Source organism: Lathamus discolor, chromosome Z, assembly GCF_037157495.1.
Source record: "Lathamus discolor isolate bLatDis1 chromosome Z, bLatDis1.hap1, whole genome shotgun sequence".
Classification (NCBI taxonomy): Eukaryota; Metazoa; Chordata; class Aves; order Psittaciformes; family Psittacidae; genus Lathamus; species Lathamus discolor.
In genome coordinates this window covers 5,340,987-5,366,793 of record NC_088909.1, presented here as the reverse complement: position 1 = coordinate 5,366,793, position 25,807 = coordinate 5,340,987, and the positions used below count along the sequence as shown (strand labels likewise).

The window sequence follows — 25,807 nt, the reverse complement described above, 5'->3', positions numbered from 1 at the left end:
AGAAAGTCTGCTGATGACTTGCAGCTTTGTAAGGATGACCATATTTAATGGCATGACATTTGTTTGCATGAGATGCACAAGGCTTTGCGTTAGGACAGCATGAAACTTTTGCATGGACTTTAGCAGATTATTGTTACAATATACAATGTTACAATTGGTTATAAGTTGAAAAACTTCCTGATTTTAAGTGTTCGAACTCTTCGCAAATAAAATACTTCAGTGCACTGGGATCATACGTTGCTGGTAAGAGGATCAAAGCGCATGCTATGCAGTTGCAGAAGGTTCATATACCAAATTGCAAACACAAAGTAGTACATTCTGTGATTTCTTTTTAATATATATTATTTCTGTTTGTTTCTAGCATGTAGTATCTATGTCACTATTGAATCTTTTAGCGGTTTGTTTCATATTCTTCTTAGAAAAAAATAAAGGTAGATGTAGCCAGGACGTAGTCAAGGCGTAGCCAGGATATAGCTGCAATGTCTCTACCTAGCTTCAGGAAAAAGTGGAGGTGTCATTTCCTTTGCTGTTCTCCAAACATCAAACCACCTCTTTGTTAACACTGCTAAAAGAACCAGCACACTCATCTGGGCACCAGTAGCGGTTATGACCCACTGTTGCTCAGGCAGAGCAGATCTGTGCGTTTGAAGGTGCATTTTTCCCTTTGCCACCTTCTCAGGCAAACTGGGGAAGCATTTAAATAGCTATGCCTGTACTTCCTTGCAATAAGGGCTTTTTCCTTTAATAAATACAGATATTCGTCCCTCTCGTGTTGCCTTGGGGATGATATGCCTTAGCGCTTGATTAGCATATTAGTTTCCACAGGTAAATTCTGCCAATAATTTGCAGACTTTTATATACTGTATTTAAAGAAAAAGAAGCTCTTAAAAATATTTATTTTTGTGAGGTTTGTAATAAGTTTGCAATTAGCTCTCAGCTCAGGAAAAAATTTCTGTACTGCCTCTTCTTACACCCAATTAAATTCTTTAATCTTTTCCTTAGGCTGTGGTCATTTTCATCTTAATTTGCAGGAGTAACTGTATCATGTCTGCTTGCAAATTCTTCTTTCCTTCCAGACAACCGCTATTTGGCTAATTTTCACCTTATCCTTTGTAGATACTCATGCCCAGATCATCCTGCTTCAAAATCTGCAAAAGGCCAATTACAACATCCCAATCTCGGTGACAGATTCTGGGAATCCTCCTCTGACTAACAACACAGAATTGAAACTGCAAGTGTGTGCCTGCAGGAAATCCAAAATGGATTGCAGTGCAACTGATGCCCTTCATATCAGCATGACCCTTATCTTCTTTTCGCTCTTTAGCTTGCTTTGTAAGTCTTTTTCTGAACTGTAAGTAATGAAGTATTATTTAATGTCTCATTTACACACTGTGCAGGAACTGAGGGAGAGGTTAAATTCATACATTGATATCATAATGCAGTAAGTTTGGGGTTTTTTCTAAGGAAGTAACTATAAGAAAGAGGGAGGGAAGGGTTTTTTCATCATCAAAAATAGCAACAAATGCCTGATTGTCAAATTAAGAAATAGAAACAGTAATTTTAAGAAGAATCAAAGAGAATTAGAGCTAGCATATGATAAACCAAGTACCAGCTGTACTAGCAGATTAGTGAGACACTTCCTTTCATCTATCCCTACTTGAATTCAGTTCGAAAACAGAAACAGGAGATTAAAGGTGTTCTTGTAACAATAGCTGTTCTGGGTCACCATGAAAATGAGTACTGTCGTCTTCAATCTATTCCTCTGTACAAAGTGTGCAAGCAACTGGAACAAGAGGAACTTATTTGAGTAAAGTAAGCTTCTGCTGCTTCCAAGAAAGCTTTCTAAAAAAGGCTCAAGAAATTCCTTACTTCAATTGGCAGTAGTAAAAACATCCCAGAAGGACTGAAGAGTATCTGACCTAGACATTCACTGGCTTGTCCTGTGACAGCTCCCAGCAAAATTTTTAATGCAATATTATTTTGAGTTCCTTGTCTATTAAAAGAGAATAGCTGTGTCCTATAACTGTGACAGTAAATCTGTTGTTCAAGGATTATTACTGTCGTCTCATGTTAGTAAAATACATTATATGGTGAATTAATACATGAGCCTTGGTGAAAGTTCTTCTATTCTTGCTGAGATAAAATCTAGCATGAGGCAGAGATAGTTTATACATCTGAGGATCAGTTTGCGCTTGATTACACATCTTACCAGTTTTTTTTTTTCTTACAGTTTCTTGCTTTTATCCCAAAAGGTTAGCAGGAAGGTCATTATGAAAGAATTAGAATTAGCTAATGTTTGTGGATGCTCTTTGAAGATGAGAAGGACTATATAAATGCTAAGTGCAAATTCACAATGTTTGTTCCACTCAGTGACATCTGAAGTATCCCTATTGGCTTTGGTTCAGTTATTCTGTGTTTTGACTGCTGAAACCAAGTGCAGACTTCAGCTGTTAGAAGCAGTATGTTAAAAATACTCAACAGTACGTGACACTATCAATCAGTCACATCAGTGATATAGATTCGCAGCTCATTGATCCACATATATTCTTGTTACCACACCATAAATGTTGCCGGTACTATACTATGCATGACTTTAGTCACTGGAATTACTTTTTTATCTGACATGATTTGCACTTGAACTTCATTTACATTAATGTATCTGCTCAGAATACAATGAGGTAGAGAAAAGCTTTGTGGTTTTGAAAGCAGCCATGTTGCTTTTATATAGCCCCCAAAGAAGTCTGATCATTTTCACAAATAATTTCATAATTTCCTGAAGTGAAATTATGAAAAGAAGTTCCAGGTATTGGACAGCTCTTCTTAAGCTGGTTTGCTTGACTACATATCTTCTCCAGCACAGCTATAGGTAGAATATAGGCTCCCTGCATCTGAATGGTGCATGCTGCTCTGAATGACAGGGATTTCCTCTCCTATTGTAAAAGAATAAATAATGCTGAATAGTCTTTTCACTATGAAGCAATACACACATACCTAGAGCCTTTCTTCAATCTTTCTTACATTCATTCAGAGAACCGTAATAAGTATGGGGAGAGTTGTAATTTTAAATAAAGTGTAGAGTACAGTTACACACACAATCTACCAACGATATGATGTTCTTGTCTGTGGCCTGAGCAATAAAGCCAAAGCAAAGGGAACTAGTGGGTGAGCTGAGAGGAAGAGAAAAGGGAGATCTCCCTGTTAGGGTAGAGGCTGTTTTATACACAGTTGTGAGTGAGAGCATGATTTCCACAGACAGACTTCAACAGAGAGAGACCTAATCCTCAACACAGGACCATAGTTTTGAGTTAAAATTTACTGCTAGTCAGCTGTTTGGTTTGGATTCACCCAGTGACACACAGCGAGACTGGTATTCCATGCCTGGTACAGTGACCTAATTTTGCTTATGTAAAACCAGCAAGCATAACAACTTTCATAACCATTTTCCTCAGGTGTAAATGACTACATGGAGACATAAAAGAATGAGGCCAGGAGCCAGTTAAAATAATGTGGTTCTGTATTTGAACTTCTCTAAAATATGCTGGTTTCATTGCATTCCTAATTCATTTTCACACATAGGTTTTTTTTATAACTGTGATTAGTTCCATTGCAATGTTTGTATAGTCCAAATATTTATCAGAGTAATCAAAGATTACGATGCCATAAAAACAAAGAGAACTTTAGTGCTTATTGAACAGATGAAACATCCCATTTCTAGTGGCAAGTTATGGGTTTAATTTTTGCAAAAGCCCTTACGTGGCTCACTTTGCTCCCAGTGTTTATGTTTTATGAGGCTCTTGTTCCTAGGAGGTAAATCCTTCAGTCAAATGAACTTTGTTATTCATGCCAAAGTATTTCTTTTCATATTTGGCATCTGGTGTGAAGATACATAGCCCTATGAATGAGCTGTTCATGGTAAAAATGCCCTGCATGAATCTCCTCCCCATACAAAACATCTTGGTATTATCATTTAAATGGTGCAATTATTATCTATACTTAGAATATGTGCCTCCTTCGTAAATTGTGAAAGAAGTCATACGTGGTAGATTTCTGAAGTATCTGGGCACGGAACAGAAAAGCCTGATTAAAACTGTAATGCATGCAGAAAACAGCAGTTTCTCCTATTCTGTAGCTACCCTACTGCGTTCAGTATATTGAGGGATAATGGGATACAGACTGCCGAGTTGCCCAGGAACCCTTGGAAAGGTGGATATACTTGGAACAAGAAAAATTTAGCTCTTGACAACCAGAAATAGAAAGCATAAGATACAAAAGTATATGGGCAGATTGCTAGTTTTCCACAAAAAACCAGTAAAGTCTTTGGTAGAATTAAAAGATGGCAAATAGAGAGTTGATTTATTGAAGGAAAAGGTACATCTTTGCATATTTCATACTTAGCCTAACTTATTACCACTGGGAACTGCTGAAGCCAAGCTGGAAGGATGTATAGCGGACAGGTAGAGACCTTTCCAAACTTATAATAGTTGATGCTAACACATATTGGAAGGAATATGAAGTCTTAAATTACTTAATTTCCTTGTTAGAAAAAGACAGGGCTTTAAACATTTCATGATGAAAAAGAAATGACATCTTAGGTGACTGTCAACCACTGATAAGAAACTACCCTTAGTGAAGCTGGCCGGTGGACTACAAACTTGTAAGTTGACTTTGAGCTTAAATAAGTAAAGAATTCCATTATTGTGAGCAAAAAGTAACGTAAAAGACTGGGGGAAATACTGCTGTAAAGAAATTAAATAAGCTGGAGGTCTCTACATTGAAATTAATTTGTTAAACTGATGGTGAAAGGCCTCAGGTGAGTTGAAAAGCAGAGACTCACACAGATGTCTGTACCGTGATTGCAAAGAAGAAGCCTTAGAAATACCCTTTAATTTAACTTCCTGTTAATTTCCACTAACTTTCCCTGATTTAATGCCTGCTGTCCCCCAGCAGAATGTTTCTCTGATTTGAGGAATGCAGCTGCAGGGTCAATGACAAAAATGTGGTGGTTTTTTTTACTTGAAAATGAAGTATTTGTTAATAAACTAATACAAAAATTTAAATCCTATTAAACTGTTGGATTTGAATGTACCTGAACATAGACAGACAGAGTTAAAACTGCAATGCTACCTTTCACCTAGTTCAGTTTTCAAAGCCACAGAAGCACCTGTATCTCCTATATAACCTGTGTTATTCGTGCAGGGACACTGAATGTCTGAAGACTGAAGCAATGAATTCTTGAATGGCATAAGACTAAGGCAAATCATAGCAGGTTTCAGATGGAAAAGACCTTTAAGGTCATTGCTCTTTTCATTACAAGGGCAGGTTTGTTACCTGTGCATTCAGTTTTCAGCCTTTATGGTGAGTTACTTGAATTAATTTTAGACAATTGAGTAGGTGCTGGGTTTTTTTCAGGGCTCAACTACTGTTTAGTTTTTTGCAGAAGGAATTTTGGTTTTCTCGAGAAAAAGAGAGAAAATTCATCCTTGTTCCTTTTAGCTCCAAAGAGGAAGCTGCAATTTTTCTGCTTTTCAGAGCAGTTTAATTTTCAAGAGCAGGAAAGTTTGCAAGATAAATTTTCCCATTTCTGAGAAGTAAAATATCCCTAGATTAGCTATAATTTCAAAAACTACCAAGATGGGGGAGAGTTTTGCTGTGACAGGGTTTTGGGGGTAATGGTGTGGGTTGCACTACTCTATTTTTAAGTTGCATTCTTGCATTAGAGCACATAGAATGTTAGTCCTTAAAGTAGCACTTAAATGATGCTGTCCAAGTAATTAGAAAGACCTGACATTTAGTGAATTTCAGTGATATAAATCTCACTTCCTAAAACCAATAAAAACAGCAGCAATAACCACTGTTACTTTGATATTAATATCTCTGTTACAGATCCTTTTGTCCATAATAACATTATTATTGTTACTGCTCAATTATCAGTGAATCTAGATGTTTTCTCAGTTGCATGTATAAAAAAATGCCACTGTTATTTGGCTTCTTAAAGATCTTGGTTGATTAGACTGTAGTAAGGAAGGGAGATTACCCCTGTAGTAAGGGGGTTAACAGATTGCATTCAAATTGAGATAGTCTTCGTCTCATCTGGAACTTGCTTTTAACACAGACCTCTGTGTCCAGTCTTACAATTTCTATGCAGGTGTACTCAATCCTGCAATTTTTTGTGCAGTTGGCTTTGGAAGCCCACCTAAAGTTAATAGTGCTTGAAATGGCACAGAAGTCCGTATGTATGTATGTAATTGGAGACAGAATGTTTATATACCTAGTCATGTAGACATGACAAATAGAAATTCCCTCAAATCATACATCAGCATATTTAAAATGTGCTTAATGACATTACATTTTATGGAGTCAATTAGGTGGGAAATGGCATTTTACACACACTTTAAACCATCCAAACATGTTCCAGAAGTACAGACATGAAAAAATACAATACTTTAAAAGATGCATTCGGAATGCAATAGAGAAAAATGTTACTAGCAAATATAGCTCCCTCCTTAAGAGCTCTAATACTGTTCCTGATGGTCATTCTGCAGACGTGAAATGAGCATTTAATGAAATTGGTTTGATAGACCATTCAGTGTTGTGAATTCAAATGAACATTTTATGATTTTTCTTCATAGTAACTGTTGATATATAATATTTTGTATTTCTTTTCTGAACAGCCTCTTAAAGTCATATAAATATATAACTTCAGAGAGTTATCATCTAAATTATTCTGTAATGGACTATGACTAAAAACTAGAACTGAATAAATGGCCAGTTCAAATATATTTTTGTATTTTTTCTGTCATTAATGACCACTATACACCATGGGATTTTTGTTTCTTTTGACTGTCGCTGTCCTTGGATATTTCCCTGTTCTATAACATACAAACACTTCAAAATGTGCTCTGCATGTGGTCAGCTTGCTATTCAGCTTCAGATGTGAAATTAAAAATGAATGGGGGTGATCTGTTGTGTCTAAAGGTTAGATGATGTTGTTTTTGCTTCTCTAGTAGACACCTGATACTTACAACGTCCTTTAAAAGGCCATTGATGTTTGGCGTAGTTCAGACTAGGTCTTAAAGTCTCACCTTCCCCTTGCAATACAGTTGCAGATGTCATTGGTTAGTGCTTATGTAAGGTGTCGTGGTTATGAGTTCTTCTTGACAAATTTTGAAATAGTCAGTTTAATTCCAACATATCCAAACCTGGCAATTTTCTAATTTGATTTTTACTTCTCCAGGGCTTCTAAGCATACTTTCCTCTCATTTTTGTTCTTACTTAATAAGATTTTTTTTTTCAGATTATTCTTTTAGTATTTTAACTGGAATTAGTGTATACCTGCAGATCTGAATGTGTCTGGACTATTTATATTCCTCTTCCCCTTATTAAAAACTGATAATAAACTAAGCTGTAGTGCTGTCAAAGATGAGATCTGACTGCTTAAGCAGTTATACTTTGCTTTAAAGGTTGTGTAGTTGTTATGCTTGATACATTTCATTTTCACCATAAATATGAAAAATTATGAGACTTGTTCAATGATACTTCAAAATAGTACTGATTCATTTCACTAACTGAATATTTTCAACTGTTCAGCTAAATTTATTAGATTAGGGCATGAGAAAATATACTTCCAAACTGCAGGCAGGCACCTCTGTAATTGTTTTGTTTTGGAAGAACTGGAAAAGAAGTGTTTATTTCCTATTGGTCAAAGGTAGATGGCATTGCTTTGGCAAAGTATCCAGCTAAAATTCATATTTATTTAAAAGAGTAATAATCTAAGATGTTTTTAGCTGCTTTGCCTTAGAACCTCCTGCCACCCGCAGCCCCAGTAAGATATTTCACAGTCCTAGTGAACAGGAGTTGTATTAGAAGAGGAACTTTTGTCTCAGATGGTGTTTTTTATATGCCCATACATACATTTTGCACTTCATAAGAACAGCCCATTACATAGTCAATATATGTGGGTACACGGCAAAGAAGATATGAAGCAGAAACAAGGTTTCAACAGTGAGAAGTTAGAAGTATAAGAGCACTCTTGCATAAATCAGCACAGTTTCAGATCTGTGAGTATAGTCTTATAATAAATGAGTTCTAACTGTGAGAAAGACTCTTGGAAACATCACCTGCTGGTGTCAGACAGATACTCTGAAAATTACTTCACCCTTGAGTAGAATTATGAGACACTCATTTTGCAAGCACAGCACTAACACATCCTGTGTTTTTCATATTATTAAGAAATTTGCAAACATTCCCTCACATAAATAGGAAACAAATTGTATATGATGGCATACCAAGCTGCAAATATTCAGGATAAACTCCTTTGCTTCTCTCTTCCTTATAAAGTTTTCCACAAGGTGTTACTGTTCAGCGAGATCACTAACTAAAGCAGCCACAAGGATACCTACTGTTTGAAATCAAATTTCTTAACTGTGTGAATAAGGACACATGGTATCTGTCTGGAGATAGGTGTTTGTCTTTCAAACTCAGTGAGATTTAGGGTGAAAGGATTCCTTAGTTTTTTTGAAATAGTACCAGGGTAGTCAAAACTCAAGGAGTGCTAGATTTTGGCACTTGCAGCAAAGCCTAGGCAGTGCTCTGGAGCATAGACAAGGTCACAGAAGAGCATAGCTATTAAATGATTATTTTACAAAAAAATGCAGAATATTATAATTTATAGGCATATGGTACAAATATTGTGACACTTTTTGGTGTCAGAAACTATCCATGACAAATCAACCAAGGATGTACACGAAACCCATTTATGACATTTCAAGCTCTATGTAAAGGCTAGACTAATAACTGTGTATCTAATTAATATCCTTTTATAGATAGTAAATCCAGGAAAGAAATACCTGGATGTTAATGAGCTGCCAAAACAGAAACATGGTTCTTATCTTTTATACCATTTGCACATTACCTCTTTAACATTACTGAGGTTTCAGTGAAGTCCATGATGTAATGTAGACTTTTAATTATGCAAAGATTAATGTAATATTTCTGATGAAAGGGTAATTGAATGAAATCTGAAAGAAATGGAGCATGCATGAGTTAACTCCAGGCTCCAGCTGCGTTAACTCTCTTCTCTATGTTAAATGGGAATTAGAGGATGAATATATCTTGGGTAAAGTTCACTCCTGTATAGCAGGTCAGCATGAAACTTAAATGCTTTTAATTTTTATGATGTCTTAACTGCAATATGGGAAGCATAGTCTGTGTAATGAGCAGTGAATTTGGTTTCATAAGAAACACATCTTTCAAAGGCTTTCAGTTGCTCTTTTTAGATGTGTTTCTTTAAAATAAGCAGGGAATTGAGTCACTAATGTGTAAATATGTTCAGAGAAAGCTAGAACTAGGGCTGCAAAAGGGAAAGCTAGAGTGCTTGGAAGATGCCAGAGCATATTCTGAAATCAGAAGTCATTTTGCAAATCAGATTGTTTATTAGCTGATTAGAATGTTTCTTCTGGAATGTGAGCTCTTGGCCGCCTGAAAAGGAGTGAATGAGGTTACATGCTAACAGTTGCCTTTTTCCTAGTATGGGTCATCATGAAATCATTGTCGTGCAGTTATGTGCATTTATTCTCCATTTTCTTCTATCAATCGTGTGGATCACCATAAGAAATAAACTTTGAATTAGACCACTGTGAAATAAACAGAGTTATAGTCATTTACGAAGTCAATAGTATGAACGCTTAGTCTGTATAAGGCAGCATTCTCATTTTCCAGTTCAGCATCTAAAACCCCAGGACTAGATGACCATTCAGATCTATGCTGTCGAGTGTGCTACCAACATCAGTAACTCTTTTGACATTCCAACTACAGCCAACATCAACAGACTTTAGTGGGAGTAGGAAGGGGTTGGTTTTCCAAAAGGAAAATTTGTTTCTACATCATGAATCTCCTGACCCTAAGCCGAACACTTAAACCTATATGCCTACAGCATTATTGTACTTCATACTATTAGCACATTAGATCAGATAAACATGTAGAATGTTTGTCAGTTTTCTTGACCAGCCAAAGCAAACATCATCTTCCAATGCCAAAGTACTAATACCAACAGACACCATCTGCTTCTGATAATGATCTGTGCTTTCTTATCTAAGACCCATTAACCAGAATAGTAATAATTCAGACAGCTAGCACATAAAAATAACCCTGCCTATTTCACTGTTATCTCACTATTTGACTGTTATCTTAAAAGGAATGTGCCTGAATGTATCTCTCAAGTAGAGAGCAGAGGAGAACTGTGAGATTAAAATGGTGAAGATCACATTAGAGACTTCAGAGAGAGTGATTTCTGGAGAAGGAAGTTATATATAGCTATGCTAGCTGTATGCTGCTTGTGCATTCCCCAGACACCTTCAGGGAAAGGTGGGGGTGACTGCTTGAGGACAACGATGCACACATTGCCATTGTGGCTTTCATGCCTGTAAATGTGTGCAGCACATTACTTGTTGTAGCTTGACAGAAATCACATTGAAAACAACACATGTTGTGTTATGATTCTTGAGTGCTGAGACCAGCAATAGAGACAGTGTTGCTCTTAACAACCAAGAAATGGAATAATTACTAGGCATAATGATCATTAGTGTACAGATCTAAACCTGCCAGGCACAGGCTTACCAGGGTATAAAGTTCCTAAAAGAGATAGTTAGAATGGATCAGCAAATGTGTTCCCTGCACACATTATTTGCACATTTTATGCTCACGGCATTCTTTAAATACTACTATCGTTTATGTGCTGTTGCCATCTGCAACTTTATATCATGCATGATATAAAGTACATAACAGTGGGTTAAAAAAATTAAATGAACACCACAATCTCATTGAAGTCAGTGGATAAACCCTGGAAGCTAGGAATCTTTAGGTTAGCTCTTGAGATATGGGGTTCAAATAAGAAGTAGACCCTAATAATTTGGCAGTGTGTGTGTATTTCTAGAACTTTCCTTTGTCCTTCTTCATGAGGAGAATAAAGGGAAAAAAAAAAAAAGCAAGCAAGAAAACTGCAATTTCTATACAGAAAACAATAATGAACATTGGAAATCCAGTTGGGATGAGAGGTTTTAAATTTGGAGATCGCCAAAGAATTTACAACAGAGCAGTTCTGTTGGTTTCAGCAGATTTGCTTAGATTCATCATTGTGTTTTCTGCACAATTTTTTTTTTTTTTTTTTTGATTTCTATAGATTTGGCATTCAGGGAGTTACTGCACAAAATGTTTGTCCAGTAATGAACACATGATATCATTGTAACAGAATATTTTTAGAAAGTATATTTGTAGCTGATAGATTCCATTATTAAGCACAGAAACAATGCAGACTAACTTCTCTAGTGGACATAAGCAATTTTGTGTGCAATGGAAAGAACAATCACAGATTTTATCTCAAGCACTCTTACTGGAACTACTAAAGATTATTACTGCTGAATTTTATAGCCCATAATTTTGAATGCTGAATTTGATTTTAAAAGCCAAGAGTCACTCTTTCAGCGATCCACTTCAAAAAAAGGGTCAAGTCATCATTAACAAGCAGAGGCATATATCCTATTCTTCCAAACAATGTCTGGAATAAGATAATTCTTTAAACATAACTTAAGCTGAAGCTGGTGAAAGGGCTGAGCTGAATTCATAATACTCCTGGCACCCTCTAACCATGCCAAGATTTTTGTAGATGTGTCAGCAAAGCAGATGTTAAGGAGACAGCATTTTATGGAGCTCCTATTATGTGGGAAAGCTTGGGGAAAACCCCAAACATGTCAATGAAATCTGCCATCATGGGCTGTGAAAGAGAGGAAAAACAGATAACGCAGGGATAATCCAGGAAAATATGTGAAGTAGAGAAGAGGCCACGAAGGAGTCACAGTAACAGAGGTTTTGTCAAAGTGGCAAAATGGGAAAATGCTCTGTACAGCAAAAGGCTAACAAGATATGAGCACACGGTAGCTTGAATTTGTCAAGGGCCATGGAAAGTTGTTGCAAAACTGCCAACTGAGAGGAGCGTGGGTAGGAGATTTCGCTGTTTGAATGGCTAGAAAAAGACCTTTGGGACAATGTGTGAAAAAGAATCCTCTGGATCAAGACATAACCAAAACATACAGGCCTAGAAAAGAGATTCCATGCCAAAAAAACTTAATCCAATTTGTTTCTGTTTTTAGGCTTGAATGAGAGGCAGGATGATAATGTTGTCCGGAGCAATCAAAGGAACAACTGTAAGGGAGTGCTTTAGGGGAAAGATTTAAGAGCTCAGTTTTAGCTGTGCAGAGCTGTCAGCTAAGCATCGAAAAGGTATCAGAGTTAGACCTCAACACTTCTGGTCTAAATAAAAAAGCAGGCAAAGAAAGTAAGATCTGTGGGTTGTCAGCACTGAAGTGATTGATGAATGTGCATGAATGGTGTTGCAAATAAGGGGAAGAAATTAAAGTGGAGGGATAAAAGGGTGTCCCCAAAAACCTGGGGTGGAGGGAATAAGGCTGAAAGACATGCTGGAAAAGTGATTAGAGAAATCACAGTAAAGGAGATAGTGATAGGAGCCAAGAGAACATCAGATTTCCAGGCATGGGTCAAAGGCAGATGATAGGACAGAAAGGATGAAGTTGAGAAGCAATTTCAGTAGAAAAAAGAATTGTCAGGGACTGTAGAGCTTTGAGATGAAAGGGAGAAGGAATGGGATGGTGCTTAAAAAGGCAGGTGGGGTAACAGGGAGGATCAAAAGCATGCTTGTATTGTGGAGGGAGAGAAACTGGTCTTTAACAGACAGAAATCGAAAACTAGCATAGGACAAATCATTTTCATAATTAAACCTGAACTAACTAGTTTTAATAGATAATTTACTCAAAAAAACCAAGGTGCATGGCGAGGTAGTAACATCCGTTATATCTGTCAATATGATGTAAAATGTACAAGCTTTTCTTCAGGTCTGCACATAAATCAGCATATATTGCTCTGTATTTACAAGCTGTTGGTGAAGCAGTCACTAGCTTCTTGAATCCATGCAATACTTACTAATTTCATGCTGACAGATTCCTTTGGTGAAGTTTCAGCTTATGGTTTGTACGAAATTCAGTGCTACAGCTGCTGTTCATTCATCATGTACAGGTGCCTGTCCTTAGCAGGAAGACCTCTGGGGATCTCCTAAAGATTCAGGGTAGCTTTGCCAATTCAAAGGCTGGTGTTACTTCCTTTGAGTCAGGAGTAAACAAATGACCTCTAATGACGCTAAGCTCCATTGTGATCTGGAAATGCTATTTTTTTGATGGTCTGTGAGGTTAGGGTCCTGAACTCTTGCTCTTCACTACCCCAGGAGGTGAAGTTGTTTGTCACAATTTAGTCCTAGCTGGAATCCCTAATCCAAATATATCTAAACTTTGACAAGTCATGATCGTGAATTTCCTGCATGTAAGTCTGGGTCCTAATTTTGTGGCCAGACCTTTTGTTTAAACAGCATGCTAAAAATCCATGAGCCAGGCAATTCTAGATTTGTCTTATTTGGAAGTCTCGATGATACATCTCACTTCAATGATCCCCATCCATCGCTCCCTCTGTGGATTTTTACACTTGCTTAATTTACTTTACTTACCTTTAACAGAACTGAGGCCATGCTGCAGAGGAAAGGACAGGCTGTTCCATGCTGTCGAGGGGCCTGCCTGGCTGTACAGCCCATCTGAACAGGCCTCCAGCTGGCAGAACTTAATACTGAAGTCAATTCAAGTAATACCAAGATGATAACAAGAAAGAAGCAAATAAAGTTAAATAGTCTTATTGATAATTATATTAAACTTGATTTGCCCCAAAAGAAAAGTTGATAATTAAAAATAAGAGCACAAACCAGCATCTAATAATGACCATTATTTAGTCTCCAGTAAAGACCATAATGACTAGCTGCTCGTGCTGTGTGTGTCTGTGTGACAAAACTATTGATCATCTAAATGTACAGGTGCAATATATACTAGACAAACATTTCATGAGTGTTTGTGAGTTTTGATGTGCATGTTTGACTTGCATTTTGGTATTTGACCCTGGAGGTGTCTCTTCCCTGGGTGGAGAGTATGAAGTCTCCAGTGCATTTTAGTGGTTTATACCCAGTAGGCAGCTGAGCACCGCAGTGCTGGTCATTCCCCCTTGAAGGACTAGGGAAGAGAATCAGAAAGGGAAAAGTGAGAAAACCCATGGGTTGAGATAAAGAAAGTTAAACAGACACAGCGCAAGCTGCACAGACAAACAAAACGAAATAAAGAATTCATTCACCACTTCCCATGGGCAGGCTGGCGTTCAACCATTTGCAGGACAGCAGGGCTCCATCACACTTAGTGGTTACCTGGGAAGACAAAAACAATGACTCCAGATTTCCTCCCTTTTCCTCCCCATTTCCCCCAGCTGTCTATGCTGAGCATTGTGCTGTAGGGTATGGAATATCCCTTGGGTCAGCTGGTTTTTCCCAACTCCCTGTGCACCCTCAGCCTGCTTGCTGACAGGGTAAGGAGCAGAAAAGACCTTGACTCTGTGTAAGCACTGCTCAGCAGTAACTAAAACATCCCTGTGTTAACAACACAGTTTCCAGCACAAACCCAAAACACAGCCCCATACCAGTTATTATGAAGACAATTAACTCCATCCCAGCCAAAACCGGTATGACCAGTAAGCCAGCACTGTAAGGTCAGAAGTTATATTTGTTTGAGAGGATCTAGATCAAATTTAGCTGTGTATTTGTGAATATTACTTTCTATTCTTATATGTTTTTACAGCAAAGACAAATATTTGCAATTTACTAGTGTCTAAGCAAAACTGGAGGAAAGTGACCCATTAGCTACAGCTAATGTTACATTTGCTCCTCATCTCTGCTTTTCTGATTTTCTTTACTATCTTTGTATTATCAGACTGCCCATCTAAAATAGCTAAAAACATTCAGGTCGTGCTACCTTCACTTTATTGAAAAAGAAAAAAAGATAGAGAGTCTACATAAGATTTATATTTCTGTAGCAACATTAATATGGTATGCCAGCTTTTTTATTCCCTGGTATATGCACAAAATATAAGGCACTATAAATGTGTTATTTTTTAAGATATTGTTTGTTTGCTTTCTGCTCGTCAGAGTGTATTCACACAAGGGACTAACTCTCTGGCATTTTACTTACACTCTCGCACTAGCATAAGTGATCAAGGTGTCAAATGGGGAAAATCAGGTACTGGCTTGAGATTTATGTACTACATCTTCTTGAATTGCACTACAAAGGACTCTAAATGCTCCAGGCAACATTTGGGGGGTTACTTTTGGAGACTTCCATCTTCACACATACCTGGGTAACAGATACTTGATTACTGGCGAATGTGTATGCACCCAATCAGTGTTTTGACCTGGGGGGGAAAGCCCAAAAAGTTAAAGATACTGTGATCTGTGTAGTAATACTCACATGCATTTCCCATTGCATAGGTCTGTAAGAACTCCTGCCATTTGAAGCTGTCTACCGAGTTGCCATGACAACAAGAAAAAAGAAAGGATCAGATCTGAAGATTGCAGTTTTCACTTACTTTCTTCACTACTAGGCTTCAGTTGCTCCAAATTCAGTTTAATTTGCAGCCTCACTTACTCTGTCCAACTGTACATTGGTGTTTGACAGCCTTTACCTTACCTGCCATTTGTTAACGTTTCCATCTTGCAAGATGCAAGGCTGATGGGAATTTTCTCTGAATGTTATAAGAATAGGATACCTAAACAGGAGTTTGGGGAAACAGAAAACACAGTGGCTTAATTTTTTCTCTATCTATCTGTTGACTTGTTGCTATTGAACTGTTCAGAAAATATTTTGTCTGTGGGTTAGTATTTGTATATGTATGAGTGTATGTATATACATATATATTTATATAGAGAGAAGAGTTATACCACAGGTTTAGCTTTTGTAAAATATTCATCTGGAGTGAATGAGGGATAATACAGCTACAGATGAATTGTAACTGTTCTATCGTAGCTAAACCTACTATGTTTGCTGTTTCTAGTGTGGCCGGAAGGAGAGAGCCTATTTTAATCGCAAGGCTGCAACAGCCACTTTGCTGACACAGTCACATCAGGCCCAAGGCTCTGTAGTGTCACTTGTACCTCAGGGTCAGAAAGCAAGAAACGCAAGCCCCCTTGGGCTTATTTCTGATCTGAACTGCTTTCCTTATGTCTCAGAAGGAATTTACAGTTGGACAGGAGCACTGCTTTGCGCTCCCCATGTCAGTGTGAGCCGCACTGGCAAGCTCTGGGAAGCAAAGGTCTGCTCTGGGGAAGCAGGACTGCACAGTCATGATTCACAGTGGTGGGAGTGCTGGGCCTGATTTTTAAAGGGGATATAGTCAGCTTTCTTTATGCCCTTGTATTTGCCAGGGCAGGCGACAAAATGTAAGGCTTTCATCAGCTCTGCAGACATGCCTCAGGTGGATGTCAGCACATGAGAAGGTGATTAGAACAGCAAAAGCAAAGGATTGCTCAGAAACACTGGTATTTCTCTCAGCCTCTATGCAGTTGTCCTTACATGCATAAGTGCGAGGCAGGAAACATGCCCTCATATACATATATTCACACACATACTCACAGTTTTGAATATATATATACATACATACATACACATACGCACAGTTTCCAGTTAAGAGTAACAACAGAATTTCTTTGTGTGTGTAAACTTACCACACTCGTTTGAGGACATGGAGAGAAAGTGTTCGTTAGATATGAATATGAATCGTTTCTTATTCTGTGAGCATGTAAGGTAAAAAATCCCTTCTGATTGTATCAAGAGGTCATCTTGTTATTAAATCATGAAAGATCCATTAAAGCTCACACCAAATTTTTTTAAAATTAACAAAAAATATGCTAGTGACAGACTGTGGCTTTTATTAGAGCTTTCCAGTGACTAGGGTAAGGTAAGTGTCTTAGAATATTTTACTAAACTTGCTTATTTAAAGTTTAAACAAGAAAGCTTCTTTATGCAATAGAACTTTGCAGTTGCATTCTTTAGTTAGCATTCTTACCGTAGTTATAAGTCATACTGTATGTTGTCTTTACTACAGTGAGATTATGAGCATATATTCCATAACACATATATGTTTCAGTAGGAAAGATTTTGAGAAGTATTATGAAGTCCAAACATGCATTTAGTTTGCATAATGCTACACTAGATATTAAATGTGTGTTGGTGGATAAAATTTGCTGTATAGTAGCTTTTCTCTAACTTCCTGTATTGTACCAAATATGAAAAAGGTCTTTTTTTTTTTTTTATTTTCTGGTTTTTGCTTTTTTGTTTGGGTTGTTTTTATTTTTTTTGGTTCTTTGGGGATTATTTTTGCTTTGTTTTGTTGTTTTTTTTTAATCAGAAGGAGTAAAGTGACAGAGGAAAAATTAGTTTTTGTTGTGGACTTCCCTAACATCATGGATTCCTTTTGTACGGTGGACTTTCCTCACATCGTAGATTTCTTGCTAAGACACAAGCCACCCTCAGACAGGAGCCTGTTTTTCTCTTCCAGCTTAGCTCCTGCAGTCCTGATCGTGCACAAGCACCCACTGACCTTGTTTCTCTTGCAGCATGTTTTAGGTGTTTCAGTTACCAAAGTGGTACTCAGGTTGGTGGGAGGTTCTGCTGAGCAAAGCCTTCAGGAGTGGGCTGTTAGGCAGCTGCAGCCATGTCAGCAGCAAGGTGCCCGATCTGAAACATTAACATGGGCATGCTTCTATCTCTCTTTCTCTGTCCATGCCTTGTAATAATAATCTGCTGGTATTTTATCAACAACAATCATGTCTTTAAAAAAAAAATATAGTATTTTCAGGAAAATTTTTCAAAAGGGAAAAAGATCAACAAAAGCATAATGTAACTGCATTTTCAACATGGGTATTTACTGAACACATACAAAGGCACCCAAAGGTAAACTGCACTCTGTGCTTTGATCTACGAAACCTCTATCTTGAATAAAAGACATTATAATGCTCCCCCCTCACAAATACTCTTTTTCTGCTTGCTTTCTTCCTCACTCTTTCTTCCTGCAAAACCCACCTCTGGGAAGTCACCCACTGACATTAGTGTCATTTCTATCAAGTTCCAGATAAAGCTACTCTTTTCTCATTTAAACCAAGGCTTACACAGCATTTGGTGGATCATGAAAAGGGCATCCAAAACGAGGAACAAAGAAAAATCCCTTCTGCCTGGAACTACACTAACAGTGGGAAGACTCTGCCCGACGACAAGAGATCTTTCTTGGATAACACCACAGGTTTTTGACATGTAGAGAGGTCAACCTCATGGCTGAAACTCTGAATCAAGATAAATATGTCAAAACCTCCATTCACCATTATCCTGTTACTTCTATACCTATATTAAAGCCTCCAGCCTGAAGATTAAAACAAAGGGAATTGACCTGGATTTCCTACTGAGTATTGAGGAAGATTAAGTGAGAGTGGGACATTGGCTCATACACTTTTTGAGCCCTGTTCTCATCACATTTACACTGGTGTAGATCAAAGAGCAACTCCATTACTAAAATTGTTTGCGATTCAGTTAATCATATTTAGATGAAATTTTTCATCTAAACTTCCCCACAAGTTGCTTTCACTGGTCTGTTGTGAACAGTAAAGCAACAATATTTGTCACAGAATTGTTGAGTGTTTGCTTATATATTATCGGAAGTCTGTCTTTTGTGACATACAGAGAAACTTACAGCATAGATGCCTCCCACAGATGACTTGCTTGCTTGACTGACCACTTCAATGTGTCTCTAAGGCACCAGCATAAATTGGTTTAATCTGTGCTTGACATGTCTGTGGCCTGTAGTCATATAATCCATCCTAGTCTCTTACTTAGTCATTTAAGTTAAGGATCACTATAATACAAACTCATTTATTAAATTATTCACTTATAATTAGCTTGTAGGGCCCCAACTTTAATGTTTGATCAGTACAGAAAGAGAAACATATATTAAGAACTGTCACATCACTGGTCCTTCCCTTGCAAAGACCTCCTGTCTGAAATAATGAGAAAGCTGTCAATTTTATTCAAAATCGCTAGTAATAGTCTCAGCCACTTGAAACAGCAGAAATTTGTACATAATTTTACATTACTGTTTATCTAAAGGCTAAGATTCTTTCTGAATGGTTTAATAATGTCTTGTTTAATTAAAAAAAAAAAAACAAAACCCACAAGATAATATTAAAGCCACATCAGCTTAAGAACAACAAGTCTAAGGCAAAACTCTGATCCTATCTTTCCTTTATCGCACCTCTAGAAATTCTGTTGTCTGAGGTAAACTATCTGATGCTAACAAAAAGATAAAAAACTAAAATGCCAATTATTTTATCTGAATTAACTCTATGATATATAATCTCTAGAATTAACATGCAAAGTACATTAATAATTGTCATTATTCTATTTAAAGCAGATATAGCTGACTATTTTGCTATGTAAATCACACAACCCATTAACTACACTGCTCTCTTGCCTCACACTAAGATATGCTAGTTGATTTGTATCTGTCCAAATGAAATAGATACACTCATACACTCAATGGAAAGTTACTAGTTGCACAATTGCTATGTGTGTATATATGTAAATATATAGAGATATACACATACACATATATATAAAATATATGCCGATGGCGATACAACATGAGGGTTTGGAATAAACAGTTTAATTCCATGACTTGTGGATGAATACATGAGGAAAGGAATAGCGTGGGTTATATATATGCCAAACCAGTCTGATTTAGAACAAAAAAAGAAAAAGAGAGAAAGAAAAGAATAAAGACAAAACCCCACACACTAAACCCCAGACTTATCCCAACTCTCATGTTGTACTTATGCTACCTTTAGTTGTCCCTTCCTGACACAATTATATAATTTGAAGATACACATTGCTGACTGACTCGTTTTTGGTTTTCTGTGTGTCAGCAGGTCACCAGTAGTGGAAAGGGAAGAGTCTATAGCCAGAATTCTGCATTATTGTTCTTTCAGTAGGACAGCTGTTTGGAAAGTTTCAACCACCGTTTGACCATTACACTCCTCCTCTGCATCAGCAAATGACTGAATTTGATGGCTTGGAGTTAGAAGGAATGTAGCTTACAGCCAGACTACATGTATGTCCATGCATACATACACCCCTGTGAGAGCACAGGTGGTGGGCTGTGGTAGTAAATTCAGTGCAAGCTGGCTTGTTACCGCTCTTTCAGAAAGAGCCCTTCTGTAATGTCATATTTTTCCATTACAAACTCTGTCTCTTAAGCTACCACGGGGATCGTTCTTACTATGATTTTCTTTTTTTTTTTCTTTTTTTTTCCCCAGAAGGAAAATACTTCGATTTTAAAGATACGTAATTGAGCTATTTTTCAAATTAATTGTCCTTTGGGGCCCTAGTTGCTGAATTGCTTGCTGTTTTTGAGGTGTAAATAAACGTTTCAATTTATGATGTGGTTGCAAAGAAACTTGTAATTTATTTGTGAAATGCTGAAATAAAAGTTGTATGGGCTTTTACCTTCTGTCTGAGCATAGACCTTCCTGATGCAACACAGGGGGAATGGGGAAGTACAAAATGACCTTGTGCCTCTCAAAGGGCTGGAATAGCTTGCACTAAGTGCCAGAAACTCCCACGTTGCTCTAAGTAAAAGATAAATTGCAGCCTTCATCATCACCTTTCCATGGTCATAGGACAAGAAATTGGAGTTTTGAGAGGAAAATAAAGGTATGACCATGCAAGAAAGCAGTAGCAGAATATTCAGCATCCATTCAGGTAACAGCCGTGATTTCTCTTCCAAAGCCCTACTTCCATTGTAAAGAGTTGCAGAGTTGCATTCACACAAACCTGGGCCAGATGTCCCTGCGCTGGGCTGTGTGCAGGACCTTTAATGGATTTTGTGTTGCACTTCCTTTCTGCTTCTGCTTTCACCTTCCCTACCTACCACCATCACTTCCACTTACAGAGAGCAAACAGGCACAAAGAGCCAACACTGTAAACATCACAGAAAGAGGCTGAGCAAATGTCAACTAATAAGGACCAACATGGGATGCTACAGGAGTGCATCTCTGTCATGGCCAGTTACAGTATGGCTTTAACAGCCAGCACTACCATAGTCTACAGTCATGTCTGATGTGCTCCCTCCTGTGCTTAACTCCACTTGACAATTCATATGCATATGTGATTTACTTGTAGCTGTGATTCAGAAGATTTTCCTACAAAATTTAGAGCCTTGCTGCCTTCAAGCACAAACCATTCTGGGCCAGGATGCCTGAAAATAGCTTGCACTGCAATAATGCCCTTCTGTACCAGTAACTGCAGAGGTCACTGACAAGGCTTAGCACTTAGCATGCTGTGTTTCCAGTGAGGACATGAGGTTTATAAGACACTATTTTCTATTTTCACTGAGCAATTATTACCTGTGATTATGAAGGGAAAGGAAATGGGGTGTAATCTCCTGTGCTGCCAGATGTTCCAAGACACTGTAGAAAGGGCCAGTAGGTGAAATAAATAAATAACAACTTTGGCCCAGAATCCAGGGCAGAAAAAGGGAGGCTAGATAGGATGAAAATCCTGTGGGAAATTTGCACTATAGCACTATGACATTATCACCTCTTTACCAGGGAATTCTTTTTCCAGCACAAAGCTAGAGCCTGTTGGGTTTCTGAAATTCCTACCAGTTGTCTTTTTTATATCTTATAGGAAGTTATCTAAATTGACAGTGACACATAAGATAAAATATCCTTGAAAATAGCCTTTTACTACATCTGAGAATACAGGAAGCTGAGGAGGGAGGGCATCACTTGAAGGAAACGTCTGAGTACAAGGCACAGTAGCTTGCTTTCACAGAGACCCAGCTTCAGGTTTTGCCTATTGCCAGTGTTTTATCAGACTTTGAATCTAAAGAGGGCTTTTTAATGTGGCCTGTAATAAGTAGAAGATGAAAAGGCATACATGAAACTTGTGGTGTAATTTAGCAAAAGGTCATTATCTGAAAGCCACAGCAAAAAAAAATGACACTTGCTTTGGTCTCAGCTGAGATCATTGTCCTAAACCATTGCTGTGCCTTGGACCTTAAAAGAGGTGTTTGAAACAGTACAAAGTTAAATTGTAAGGAAAATACTGAATGGGTTTTAGCCAGGTAGAAGTTTTTCCGTTGCCCTTTCAACCTTCTCTCATCTAACAAACACCCCACATTCTGGATTGCACTCTACTGTTACTCGGTAACTTTGCACAGTTCAATCTAGTTACAATTTTTTTCTCCAGCAATAGTAAACCAGAAAAGTCCCTTCTGGCTTCAGTACAACCTTTTTACCTGCAGAAACAAAGCAAAGGTCATTGCTCCTGCTGTAAAACTACTGGGATGCACTTCCTCAACCACCACGCCTCTGGCCAGACTCCACTCATCCACCTCCCAGCACCTGATGACCTTCACTGCTCCTGTTGTTACAGCAGAAAGTAAGTTACTCTAGTCCAGTACACTTCAGCATTATATGACAGTATATTTTCTTACTTATGACGTACGCAATTTACTGTTTAAACATGTAGTTGTGGGATACTCACTATCACTGCTGTGCCTGGATGTACTTTTTATGACTAACTGCCCAAAACAAGCAAAACTTAAACAAAACAACCAAAAAAATGCTACTGTAGTATTGTCTTTTCAAATTGATCACATATATCTTTAACAGAAACACAGAATCATAGAATGGTTAGGATTTGAAAGGACCTTAATATCATCTAATTCCAACACCCTGGCATGTGCAGGGACACCTCACACTAAACCATGTCACCCGAGACTTTATCCTTACTGGCCTTGAACGCTGCCAGGGATGAAGTATTCACAACTTCCCTGGGCAACCCATTCCGGTGCCTCACCACCCTCACAGTAAAGAATTTTCTCCTTATATCTAACCTGAAGTTCCCCTGCTTCAGTTTGAACACACCACCTCTTGTCCTATCACTACAGTCCCTGAGGAAGAGTCCCTCCCCAGCATCCCTATAGGCCCCCTTCAGATACTGGAAGGCTGCTATGAGGTCTCCACGCAGCCTTCTCTTCTCCAGGCTGAACAGCCCCAGCTTCCTCAGCCTATCTTCATACGGGAGGTGCTCCAGTCCCCTGATCACCCTCGTGGTCCTCCTCTGGACTTGTTCCAGCAGTTCCATGTCCTTTTTATGTTGAGGACACCAGAACTGCACACAATGCTCCAGGTGAGGTCTCACAAGAGCAGAGTAGAGGGGCAGGATCACCTCCTTCGCCCTGCTGGTCACGCTCCTTTTGATGCAGCCCAGGATACGGCTGGCTTTCTGGGCTGTGAGCACACACTGAAGCCGGCTCATGTTCATTTTCTCATCGACCAGCACCCCCAAGTCCTTCTCCGCAGGGCCGCTCTGAATCTCTTCTCTGCCCAACCTATAGGTGCGCCTGGGATTGCTCCCACCCAGGTGTAGGACCTTGCACTTGGCATGGTTGAACTCCATGAGGTTGGCATTGGCCACTTCTCAAGTGTGTCAAGGTCCCTCTGGATGGCATCCCTTCCCTCCAGCGCATCACCTGAACCGCACAGCTTGGGTATCATCGGCAAACTTGCTGAGGGTGCACTCAATCCCACTGTCCACATCAGCGACAAAGATGTTGAACACGATCAGTCCCAGCACCAATCCCTGAGGGATACCACTGATGAAAAGTAAGTGGGCAGTGCTCATGGACTGAATTAAATCCTCATATCACTACCAGGTATTTAAAATTTTACCTTTTATAGGTAAGCAACCCTTGTGGTTTACACCTCTCATCTTGCTCATGCCGGCAGCCACTTGGGAACAAGCTTTATGCCTGATTAATTTTGCCATTCCAGTTACCTTCCAATCTTCACTCTTGCATGTAACTGATCTGCTGGGGACAATGGTAAGATAACGAGTTGAACCTGCGCTTAGAAATGGCAACAAATCAAATAATACTTCATTGTACATAAATAAACAAAGAATCACATCAACTGCATCATGCTCTTTGATCAGCTGCAGTAAAGCAAAACAGGGGTTATAACCTGACTTACTGTTACATCTATTATTCACTTGGCTGTTACCAAGGGAGTCAGTTAGCCTTTGGTGGGATTGGAACTCTTATTTCCTACTGGCATCACTAAAAATCCAGAAACATAAAAGCTGACACACCCACCACAAAAAAAAAAAAACCAATAAAATAATTACATTTTTTTAGTCATCATGAAATAATATATACTGAATTTTTTCCTGTATCACCAAGGTAACTTAATTACCATTACCTTTAATATTGAGTGAAACATCTAGCGAACAGGTGCCCTGCTTAACAGATATGCAGCCTTTCATATACTAGATTACAGAAAAGAAAAAGAACAAGATCAAGGATATTTAATTCATACAGGGATCATGGAGTACATGACAGATTCCACAGATAAAGCAAAGTAGAAACAGTATATTGTAGTAATTAGAATAACCCTTATGTGTGACAGAAAGTCAAAAGGAAAGATTTAGTTTTTTTTGTGCAATAAATTTCACATGTGCAAGCTGTGACTATTAGCTACATCACGTAAGAACTAGACCAGTGCTGGAAAGCCCAGTCACAGTGCCTGACAAGTTTTGCCATTGTTACTAGTAGCAAAAACTGCATTAATCTATATGAAAATGGCTTGCCCTTGGATCCTGCGCAGAGATGTTGAAACATTAATGGCTCTAGATGAAAAATCCTTTGAGCTGGTCAGAAACCATCTATCCTCAGCCCTGCCAAAGGCTTAGTGCTGCTGTTCACCATTATACTGGCAGAGCTGACTGCAGGATTTTGACCCATGAGTACCTGTCAAGCTGTGCTCTCTTGTACCTTTAGTCCCACCAGACCACAAAGTGGCCTTTTCTCACTTTGTTCAGTGACAGGGGCAGAACTGCAATAAGAAGGCAGCACACAGAGGACACAGTTGAAAACCCTCCTGGCAGAGAGGAGACCCTCTCTGTAAACCCTCTCATCAAGCCCAGCCACTGCAGCTTGATGACCAAGGAGCCAGGATGCAGAGGCACCTTTTGGTTCGGTGATTGTTTTTTCCTCACCTCTTTCTCACTCAGTTAAGATAGCTCTTATCACCTGAGGTCTGTGCCATTGATGTCCAGTCATCATTCTTGCACTGATACTTTAGCCTGGCACCTTATTAAAGAGCCATCGGGTTTTTTTTTTTTTTGTTTTGTTTTGTTTTGTTTTTTTGTCAGTTATGTAATCAAACTATTTTTAATTGTAGTTATATGTCCTCATTTACACAATTTGTAGGCTGCGGTAGTTTCTCACACTCTTAATTTCTGCTCCTTGGCACTGTGTACTTTGTTCTCTAGCAAATGAGCACTGATTACCTGAAGCTAATGAAGAGGCGTGCTGTACAGAACTATTGTCTTCTGGGGTTGAGTGGATGCACTTTAAGGCTTGCTTTCTTCAGTTCTTTTTTTTCTTCCATTTTAAACAGAAGACCTCTTGCTACTGCAGCTCTTCTTCATCTTTTGCCCTGCTTAGGCTTAATAAGGGAGAAAGGCGGTATGTGCATTTAAATACCATTATTTAGAATCATAGAATAGTTAGAGCTGGAAAGGACCTCAAGATCATCCAGTTCCAACCCCCCTGCCATGGACAGGGACACCTCACACTAAACCGTCCCACACAAGGCCTCATCCAACCTGGCCTTGAACACTGCCAGGGATGGAGCACTCACAACCTCCCTGGGCAACACATTCCAGTGCCTCACCACCCTAACAGGAATTTCCTCCTTATATCCAATCTAAACTTCCCCTGTTTAAGTTTTAACCCGTTACCCCTTGTCCTGTCACTACAGTCCCTGATG

General features: G+C 38.5%; 1 protein-coding gene across 3 annotated transcripts in view; it reads left to right on the top strand.

Annotated features, from left to right (window-relative positions):
- The window catches only part of CDH13 (cadherin 13), a 533,860-nt gene that overhangs the window by 488,717 nt on the left and 19,336 nt on the right, over positions 1-25,807 (top strand). The window contains exons 13-14 of one of the 3 annotated variants that reach the window (XM_065662578.1): positions 1,117-1,332; positions 15,416-20,473. In XM_065662578.1, the coding sequence (XP_065518650.1) occupies positions 1,117-1,332; positions 15,416-15,423 (224 nt within the window). In that variant the 3' untranslated portion in view covers positions 15,424-20,473. Of the gene's footprint in view, positions 1-1,116; positions 1,356-15,415; positions 20,474-25,807 lie in introns of those variants that run through there. The other 2 variants (XM_065662579.1, XM_065662577.1) reach the window with 2 other exon arrangements.